General features: G+C 38.8%; 1 protein-coding gene across 1 annotated transcript in view; it reads right to left on the reverse strand.

Annotated features, from left to right (window-relative positions):
* The window catches only part of LOC113118737 (tetraspanin-4-like), a 47157-nt gene extending 38073 nt beyond the window's left edge, over window positions 1–9084 (reverse strand). Inside the window, exon 1 of the mRNA XM_026288146.1 lies at window positions 8655–9084. Coding sequence (XP_026143931.1) covers window positions 8655–8963 — 309 coding nt within the window. The 5' untranslated portion in view covers window positions 8964–9084. The remainder of the gene's footprint in view (window positions 1–8654) is intronic.
* Window positions 9085–11329: the final 2245 nt, after the last annotated feature.

An 11329-nucleotide genomic window follows, 5' to 3' on the forward strand; every position in this document is an offset into this window, starting at 1 on the left:
TGAGTACTCCTGATGTTTTTAAAGCTAAGTGTGGCTTTGGAATTGCTCATCTAAATGTCAGAAGTCTTCTCCCTAAATTAGATTTGATAAAAATCTGGGTTGACAGATTGAACACTGATATTCTTGTTTTGTCTGAAACATGGCTGACAAAATCAATTACAGATAATGACATTGCTATCAGGGGTTACAATGTTTTTCGCTGTGACCGTCCCAGAAAAGGCGGTGGTGTTGCTCTTTACGTAAGGAACAGATTTTTGGTAACTGTTCTGTCATCGTTGTCTATTAGTAAAAAGTTTGAATGTCTTGCTTTGAAAGTAGAACTTTATGAGGGCCATTCTATCACAGTTGTAGGCTGTTACAGACCTCCTTCACCAACAAATGATGCTTTGCCCTTATTGACTGAACAGCTAGCAATGTTAAATTTTAATGAGATTCTTCTTGTCTGGGATTTTCTAATTTGTGATTCTTTTAATCTTACACAGCTGATCAGTGATCCAACACGGCCAAATCTTAAACAGCTTTAAGATCCATCCTTGATCAAATTTTTACAAATGTTCCACATAAATATACTGCTGTGGGAATATTTGCCAATGATTTAAGTGACCATTATGTTGTCACCATATTACTCAAATATATGCACTGTGTAAAAGAAGACCTCAAATTGTGTTTAAACGGGATTTTAAACATTTCTGTGAACAAGCTTTTTATCATGACTTGTGGATCTCTGACTGGAAAAAGATTTTTCTTATTAATGATGTAGAACTAGCTTGGAAATTTTTTTATGATGCTTTGTCTGAAATTATCAACAAACATGCACCGTTTCGCAAATTTAGAGTGAAGGGTCGCAATAATCCCTGGTTCTCCTGTGAGCTGTCTGAACTTTTGAAGGAAAGAGATCATGCTTGGGCTAAGGCCAGAAAAACAAAGTCTCAGGTTGACTGGCTGAGTTTTAGACAACTCAGAAATCGCTGCACTTCCCTTATTAAAAAGAGCAAATATGAATATTACTTGTCTAAAACAACAATAAATCTAAAATAATCTTAATGATCCCAAAAAATTTTGGAAAGTTATTAAATCATCCTACGGAAACATACAGACCAATGAACTCCTAACATGCATTATGGAAAATTCACTTATTCTCACAGATACATCTGAAATACTAAATTGTTTTAACAAACATTTTGTTTCATCAGGTTGTCTATATGAGACACTGAATCCAACTACCAAAACTTTTGAACAAAAAGGGATTTCATCGCCCCCTCTATTAGCTTCCTCAATAGGCTCATTTGTTTTCAGACCAGTGACTGAGGCAGAGGTCTACAGAGCTCTTAAAGAGCTGGAAACAGACAAATCTGCAGGTCCAGACAATCTTGATCCTTTTTTTCTTAAAATGTCAAAAGATTTTATAACTGAACCTTTGACTTATCTTTTTAACTTAAGCCTTTTAAACAATGTCATCCCTATGGTCTGGAAGTCTGCTTTTGTTCTTCCCTTGTTGAAAGGAGGGGACTCGGCCAATCTTAATAACTATAGGCCGATATCAAAGTTATGTATCCTGGCAAAGGTCTTTGAGAAAATTGTTGCAGAACAGCTTAGAAAATTTATTGAGGCTCATGAAATTTTATCAAACAATCAATCTGGTTTTCGAAAATTACACAGTACAATAACTGCTGCAGTTAAAGTAGTTAATGATATTGTTGAAGCTCTTGATTGTAAAAAGTTCTGTACAGTGTTGTTTATTGACTTGTCAAAGGCCTTTGACACCGTCGATCATGTAACCCTGTTAAATCGGCTTCATAAAATTGGTCTGTCTGACAATGCTATTGGCTGGTTTTCTAACTATCTATCAGGTAGAACTCAGTGTGTACACCTAGTTGGCATGTCTTCCTCCTTTCTTTCAATAACTAAAGGAGTACCCCAGGGTTCTGTTCTGGGGCCATTGCTGTTTCCTATTTATGTGAATGATCTCGGTAAAAAGGTGTCAAATGCTTTTTTTCACTTTTATGCTGATGACACAGTTATCTATTGTTCGTCTCCTTCAATTGAACAAGCCTCTGATTTCTTACAGTCTGCGTTTGATGTTGTTCAGTCTCATCTAAATCAGCTGAGACTAGTGTTAAATGCTGACAAATCTAAAGTTATGGTTTTCTCAAACAGAAAACAACCACCCTCTCAGTTTCCTAAAATAAAAACAGCTGATGGAAAAGAAATCCAAATGGTCTCTTCTTATAAGTATTTAGGCTTTGTTATTGATGAAAATTTGTCCTTTAAACAGCATATTGAGCATCTTGTACGTAAACTGAAGCTAAAGCTCAGTTTTCTTTTCAGAAATAAATAATGTTTCTCTGTTTATACAAGGAAACGTTTGATTTCTGCAACTTTTTTACCTTTATTGGATTACGGAGATCTCCTTTTTATGAATTCATCGGACCATCTTTTAAAAAAGCTGGACACTGTTTATCATTGTGCTTTACGTTTTATGACTGGCTGTGGAAATCGTGTTCACCATTGTACACTGTATGCTGCAGCTGAGTTTCCTTCCCTGTATGTTCGCAGGTGGTCTCATTTGTTGACTTTCATTTATAAATGTATTCTTGGGCTCCTCCCATCTTACTTCTGCAAATACATGCGAAAAAACCAACAACAGTATGCTCTGCGTTCTCAGAAGAACATACTGATGGTGGTTCCCAGAGTGAGAACAGAGTTGGGTAAGGCAGCATTTCAGTACATTGCCCCCCGTGCATGGAATGAACTGCAAAAGGACCTAAATCTTTCTGAACTTGTGACATTGGGAGAATTTAAATCTATTCTAAAGAAGCGTGAACTCAATGAACTTGGAAAATGTAACTGTTTCTAAACTTGTACACATTGACTAAATATCATTTGTTTTTTTGATGTCATGTATGTTTTTTTAAATTGTATGTAAATGCTGTTGTCTTGACCAGGTCACTCTTGAAAAAGAGATTTTTAATCTCAATGAGGTTTTTATCTGGTTAAATAAAGGTTAAATAAAATCAGCGCTCAGTTCAGAAGTCTGCATCTCTGATGGTATGGGGTTGCATGAGTGTGTGTGGCATGGGCAGCTTACACATCTGGAAAGGCACCATCAATGCTGAAAGGTGTATCCAAGTTCTAGAACAACATATGCTCCCATCCAGACATTGTCTTTTTCAGGGAAGACCTTGCATTTTCCAACATGACAATGTCAGACCACATACTGCATCAATTACAACATCATGGCCGTGCAGAAGAAGAGTACTGAAATGGCCAACCTACAGTCCAGATCTTTCACCCATAGAAAACATTTGGTGCATTATAAAGAGGAAGATGTGACAAAGAAGACCTAAGACAGTTGAGCAACTAGAAGCCTGTATTAGACAAGAATGGGACAACATTCCTATTCCTAAACTTGAGACACTTGTCTCCTGAGTCCCCAGACGTTTGCAGACTGTTATAAAAAGAAGAGGGGATGCCACACAGTGGGAAACATGGCCTTGTCCCAACTTTTTTGAGATGTTTTGATGACATGAAATTTAAAATCAACTTATTTTTCCCTTAAAAATTATACATGTTCTCAGTTTAAACATTTGATATGTCATCTATGTTGTATTCTGAATAAAATATTGAAACCTCATAATTGCATTCCGCTTTTATTCACAATTTGTATAGTGTCTCAACTTTTTTGGAATCGGATTTGTAGTTTATAAAGTCCATTCAGGGAATTAATAAAACAGGGCAATATATAACATGATAATACACACTAAAACCGGTCAGATCCTGCATTCCTCCAATCAATGAGTCTGACAGCACAAATATGCAAATAAAAGACATTAACCCGGGGATAAGAATCTAGCATGTTAAACCTCTGGAACCAGCTGAATAAAGTGCTTAGACTAGTCTTAATGTTCTTCAAGGCTGGTTATAACTTGTGTTCAGTTACAAAAAGGCAGACTGGTCTACTCTGAATATGAAATTTTACTAATAATAATACCTTACCTTTTATGTAGCGCTTTTCTAGGCACTCAAAGCGCTCTACATAGTCAGGGTGTATCTCCTCATCCACCACCAGTGTGCAGCATCCACCTGATGATGCGACGGCAGCCATAGTGCGCCAGAACGCCCACCACACACACACACACACACACACACACACCAGCTTACTGGTGGAGAGGAGACAGAGTGATGAAGCCAATCAGCAGATATGGGGATTGTTCAGAGGCCATGATAGTCGAGGCCAATGGGCGAATTTAGGCAGGATGCCGAGGTCACACCTCTACTCTTTTCAAACTACAGAGAGTCAGGACCTCGGTACCCCCCGGCCTGCAAGGGGCGATGGGGGTATGTGGCGAGTGGGGCGGGGCTGAGAGGCATGGGAACGAGGTGTGAGGCCAGGTTTAGTGATTGGAGTTGAGCTGCACCTGCGCCCCACCGCCAGTCTTGAGTCCCACGTAGGAGATGGAAGAATATAAAACTGGAGTGACGACCGTGAAGGATGAGAGAGGACCAGGCCTGGGCCATATTTTATGTGTTTGCTTTTTATTTATGCGCACTAGTCGTCTGTGAGGGGCTGGTGCGCTGTTTTGTGTTTATTTTGAGATCATTAAAGTTTCATTTGATTGTACGCCGGTTCCCGCCTCCTTCTTCCCAAGATTATGGAGTTATTAATATCATTACAGACGGAGACTAATTTCCCATTATGCTAGTTGGTCAGACTAGTTTTAAAACAAAGCTTTAACATCATGGCTAAGTAAAGCCGGTGTCACGTCCTCCCCAGTCTAGGGTTGGGGATTCTGGGCAAAAGTAAAAAAAAAATAAAATGAAGAAAGTTTAGTGACTATGCCCACCCCTCTCCTGTCCCAGTTCACTAAACACGACAGAGTGAGATTAGATTTAAAAGAGAAAGCTTTTAATTCACAAAGTAACATAACAGGAAGCATGAATCTTCAGGAGGGGTTATAGCCAAAACAACAAAGAAAAAGAAAAACTAAAAAGACACGATTGAACATTAACCTAACAAAACAAAACCCCAAAACAAAATATTAATCTCCCCTTAACTCCCTAGCTGTCCCAAAACAAGATATTATAAAGCAAATTGCAACCTCCTCCCTACGGCTTCCAAAACAAACATAAGAACAAAGAACTCTCACTCAAACAGCAACAACCCAACAACAGCTACTGCCAGACAACTAATGCGATGAATGTCTGGGGCAGGATATAGCAGGCAGAACGACATCCACCAATACCACAGAACTCTGCGACATGCACAAACAGCAAGCTCACAACGCCAAACCACATCAAGCGACGGCCCACATGTCAAGTGACCAACGTGCCATCCTCCTCAGCTTTTAAGCACACTCAATCCTCCACATAATCACCTGCAGCTGCATGCAATTAGCCTAACACTGCACAGAGTAAAAGAAAGAGAGAGAAAGGAAACTGAACAATGCACAAACACATCACCACAGCAAAGATAGATAATAAACGATTAAGTCCAGAGGATGTAACACCGGCATACTCTGTACGAATAAATCGCATGCGATGTCAAGCCAGAGCTCAGGAATGATGTGCTCACTCTATATCGAGATAAACTTGACGGTCATTAACGGTCATCGCTGTCCCTTCAGAAAACTCAAGCACAACACATTCTCTCTCTCTCTCTCTCTCACACACACACACACACAGATGTACTGTAGAAGCAGAGTGAGCAGATATCGCTATGCTTCATGTTTATTGTCAGTCTTCTAAAGCAGGAAGGGTTATTATTACTCAAATATATGCACTGTGTGACAGCAGTGAGAACATAACAGTTGCAACAAACATTCTAAATGAATTCTAAATGAATAATTAAAAAAACAACTACAATGAAAAATAGAAGAGTATGAGTATGAGTATGAGTATGAGCATATGAGCATGATGTAGAGCCATGGAGATTCATTCCAACCCAGATCAAACACACCTGAAGTGTTCCTGAAGATCTCCATTAGCTGGTTCAGGTGTGTTTGATCAGGGTTGGACCTGAACTTTGCAGGAGGGCAGATCTCCAGAACAATAATAATAATAATAATATGTTTAATTTATATAGTGCCTTTCCCGAGCTCAAGGACACTGAACATTGTACACCAAAGCAACAAAAATTAATAATAATGAACAATTTCATTGGACATTTGCCCAATGCAAATACTGCAAATAATGCAGTTGCATATAATACAGATTATGTTGTGAAGACATAAAAATGGGAAACAAAACGGACAAATACACATGTAAATTAGTGATAGTGATGATTAAACAAATACATTTTAAGTTTTGACTTGAATTCACTACAAGTGGTGACTGTTCTGAGTGCCAGGGGAAGTGAATTCCAAAGTTTGGGTGCAATAACGGAAAAGGACCTGCCGCCCATTGAAGATAGGCGGAGCCTAGGTACAGAAAGGAGTTCAGAATTAGAAGACCGGAGTGTGCGAAAAGGTATATAAGAAGACAGTAAGTCGGAAGGATAGGAGGGAGCAAGACCTTTAAGTGCCTTAAAGGTGAGCAGAATAATTTTTGTATTGCACACAAATAGAGACGGGCAACCAGTGAAGTTTAAATAAAATAGGGGTGATGTGAGCAGATTTTTTTGTTGAAGTTAATAATCTGGCAGCAGAATTTTTATTCCGCATCTTTTCTACTCAGAAAAGGAAGAAGCTGTGCAATTCGACGTAGTTGAAAAAAAAAGCAGCTTTGGAGAGTTTGGTAATGTGGTCATCCAGGGTTAGCAATGGGTCTAGAATGACACCTACATTTCTAAAAGTAGCTGATGGAAAATTAGATATAGGGCCAAGGTCAAAGCTAGAAAAATCTGTTTTATTTTTTATTAGAGATGGGGGACCAATTATTATAATGTATGTTTTATTCAAGTTCAGACTGAGAAAATTAGAATGTAGCCAATCCTTTAACTCACTGACACATGAAGATAAGGATCGACTGTATATATCTGGATGTCATCAGCATAACAGTGGTAGTTAAAACCATGACGACAAATTATTTGGCCAAGAGGCTGAAAATAGACGATGAATAATAATGGTCCGAGAACTGAGCCCTGGGGAACTCCTTGTTTGAGCAAGACAGTAGGAGATTTGGACTTGTGCAGTGAGATGAAGTATTGCCTATCTGTGATATATGAGCAGAACCAAGATAATGCAGAACCTGAGATGCCAACTTCTGCAAGGCGAGAGAGTAGTATCTTATGACAAATAGTATCAAAAGCTGAGTTAAGGTCAAGTTATAATAGAATTGATAAACTGCCTGAATCGCCAGAAAGTAATAGGTCATTGAGAACCTTTACTAGCGCAATTTCTGTACTGTGCCGTGTTCGAAAACCAGACTGAAAAATATCAAAGAGATTGTTGCGAGCTAGAAATGACTGCAGCTGAGAGGCAACAGTCTTTTCCATGATTTTAGATACAAATGGCAGGTTACAGATCTGATGTACCTCAAAAGATCCGCAACGAGGGAAATAAGCTTGATTAAGATTCAGTCGAACCAAACAAGACTCAGTGTATTTTGTCTGTGTGTGTTTTGGTTTATTATGATAAGACCATTATTAGACAGGAGGTGAAGTGGGAGAGAGAGGAGGGGATGTGATCTGGACGCCCGAAGCGTAGCAGTGTCATCATAAAAAATAATGGATGTCGCAAAATGTTCTGTCCTTACAGTGAAACAGTGAGATCATGCTCATCAATAGTGTAAAGCTGGGTTGATTATTTTAACTATCAGTGGTTCTATCATGAAGTATCGGACAAAACAAAAAAATCTGGGGGTGATCTAACATTTGAGCCTCATATTCAGAATACTGTTAAAACATCTTAGAAATATTTCTAGATTACATCCAATGCTTTCCTTCCCCGTTGTTGAGAAGCTGATTAACACTTCTGAATATTCCCCTATTAACTATTGCAATGCTTTGTTGGCTGGGGTTTCAAAGGCTACCCTAAACGAATTGCAGGTCATGCGAACTCTGGCAGCTAGAATCTTAACTAGAACTAGGATTACAGATCATATCACTCCTATCTTGAAGTCCTCACATTACCTACCTGTTAGGTTTAGGGTAGATTTTAAAATCCTGATGATTCCTCATAAGGTTTTGCATGGTCTGGTATCTCAATATTTGTCTAAACTTTTAACTCGCTAAGATCTTCACTCATCTGAAACTGGTCTGTTAACTCTTCTGTCAATCTGTTTAAGATCAATGGAGCTCAGGCTTTTTTCTTCACTAGCTCCAAAACTATGGAACTTCTTACCTATTAAGAAAAGTCATGCAAAATCTCTTAGCATTTTTTAAGCTCGCCTTAGAACTTTGTTAACACAAATGTTTGGTATTAATTCAACATTATTGTTGTTTTATATGTTTTGAATGAATATTTTATTTTCTTGCTTATTTTATAATCTTCATATGATGTATGTTGTTGTTTTACTTGTGTATGTAAAGCACTTTGAGATGTAACATTCAGAGGCACTATAGAAAGATTTAGATTAAGATTTTAATTATTATTCATGTTTTGGACAACATGAGTAAATAATGAACTGACTGAGTGAACTATTTTGACATTTTCCTCAAGAAGAGCAGTTTTGGACAGAATAAGAGCAGAGATGAAATGAAGAGGAATCAGACTCACCCAGAAGAGCAGATTGAAGAAAACCATCCCGTATCTCAGGGCCCTCAGGCAGCCCTCGGCCATCCTGCAGCGCCGCAGCTCTAGAAGAAAGATGAAGGACAGGTCGAGGTAAAACACCACATATTTCCGTCCCTGTGCCGTGGTGTAGCTGGCTGTAGCTTTCTTTGAGCCCGGTGTGGTACGAAGGCCGAAGATGAAGGGCGAGCTGTGGTACTCGTACTCGCCGCTGTAGCGCAGAGGCGCCGATCCCTTGCTGTCCAGAGACGGACTCCGGCGGTACGGGGTCTCATCTGTACTAGAGCGACGCATTTTTGGTTTGGGGGCCGGGGCCGGGGCAGCCCGGACCCCCAGGGGCCAAATGATGCCCACTTTTACAAGACTGAAGTCACAAAATAAGGAAAGTGATAAGATGGCAAGTTAGAAAGCACAAGCCCACAACCCTTACAACATGACTATTATTATTATTATTATTATTATTATTATTATTATATATATATATATATATATATATATATATATATATATATATATATATATATATATATATATATATATATATATTTTTTTTTTTTTTTTTTTTCTTTTTTTTTTTGGATAAATCAGGGTATACAGTTTTTAAATAGAAACTCAGCGGGCTTTGGTCCACAAGGCAAACGTTAAGAAGTGTAGCAATAAAATACTACAGTCCTTGGCCTTCTTTAATCACTTTAAACTGCAGAATTAATATCTTTCACATGAACTTCAGAAATTTCCTGCAATGAAATTAATCCTCTCTTGGAGCCTCAAACAATGGCATAGGTGCTCTAATGCTGCTTCATTAGGGAAGATGATGCATGGAAGTTAACCTCTTTACAACCATACATTTAACAGGATTAATTTCTGACATGTGCACGCTGACACTCGTGCCTCTGGCCTCCTAACATATGAACAACCCTTGTCCTGTTGGACATCTACTAGGGGACCAATGAGAAGTCCTGCTCATGGCTGGACCGTGCAAAATAATCCAGTATTTTCTTGACCTCCAAATCATCTGAAGGTTTCCCAGACAGCATGAATGAGCAGATGAATACAGATGAACCGACACGCTTCTTAATACACAGAGGCTTGTCCTGCTTTGCCAGTCAAGGTTCTGGCTTCAGTTTTGCCACAATGCATCTTCTCTTCATCCTGTCCCTTATCCTGCTTCTCATTTTCTGAAAAACCTGCAGTCAGTTTTTCTCCTTAAATTCGACATCCTTTATCCTTGCTTCTTCTTGATGCTTCTTCATCTACCTGTGCGTCTTTGTTCCTCTCGGTTGGGAAGGTTTTCTTCAGGATTCAGAGGTCCGGCAAAGTGTTCACAGCTTAACTCCTTCGACCCTCTTCTGTCCTCCGCTGTGTCAAGCGTTGCTCATTCCAGGTATTAAGCAGAGACTGATCCTCATGGGATGAAAAACCCAGCAGCTGCCGCAGAACAGGATCCACACCGCCCCGTCTCTCTGTGATTATCCTTGCGCTCATACACCCCCTCAAACACACACACATACTCTCTCTCTCTCTCTCTTTCTCTCCAGCAACTGTGGCACAAATCATTCCGACTCTGGCCACGCCTCCTCACTGCTCATCCAATCATCTTCCGCTGTTCGCCATCTTCCTTCAACACAGCTTCTCTGTATCTCACATCTCCTCTTATCTAGTGATTACAGCAGTGTGATGCAGAATATCTCCTCTGCAACACTCTTTCATTTCTGGTTCTTCATGTCTTCTCATCCTGATGCTGTTTTCCTGTTTTTCTCTTGTATTTATGAGCTGCTGGCTTGTATCAGCATGAAACATGCTCGCTGACATTCATCATGATTAGAGTAAATGGCAGTGTGCCTTTGTTTTGATACTGTGATGCACAAATAACATCTGATAATTAAGATTCTTCTGACTGCAGGATGCAGTGAGCTAATTAACCAGCTAACAGAAAGGTTCAGTATTACAGAGCTCATTTCATCAAATCCATCAACATATTTCTTCTTCTAAAAACATATTGTTATATCTTTAGTGTTTCTTGTAATACTGCAAGGTGTTTGTGTTAAACAAATTACTACAAAACTACTAGTATAAAGCAGAAGCATTCAGTCATGCTGTTGTCAGCCCACAGTGTTATAATGTGCATTCATCTAAACATTAGCTGTCAAAATATTGTGGTCTGTGTGTTAGGTCTTGCAGTACAAAGGTTTGTGAAAGTCTCGTCTGCTCCTGTTTAACACTTTTATTCCCAACATACATGAATGCAGCCCAGCTCATCAGCAGAGAGTGTGTCTAAACTTCATTATCAGCAGTGCTGCTGTCTCTCTATTCAGATCTTCTGATCCAATCTAACCCTGTCTTATCAATGACATGTGCATATATTTTAGAGAACTATACATTCATCTGATTTGATTTAAAACACATGCAATCAAATGCATGCAAACAATGTGTAATATGTTTGGAATTAATGACCTAAAGCTCCTTAAATTCCCCTTCCATCTAATAAAGCAAGGTACCAGGGCTCACAATCAGCTTTTCTGTCTACTAGGATAAAACATCAAGTCCAAAAATTATTTATATTAGTATATTTACAATATATTAACATTATGTGACATGGCATTAGAAATATAAAATCAATGTTATAGTGATAAAAAAAATAAAAAAAAATAGACCTTCCC

Source organism: Carassius auratus, chromosome 18 (assembly GCF_003368295.1).
Source record: "Carassius auratus strain Wakin chromosome 18, ASM336829v1, whole genome shotgun sequence".
Taxonomy (NCBI): Eukaryota; Metazoa; Chordata; class Actinopteri; order Cypriniformes; family Cyprinidae; genus Carassius; species Carassius auratus.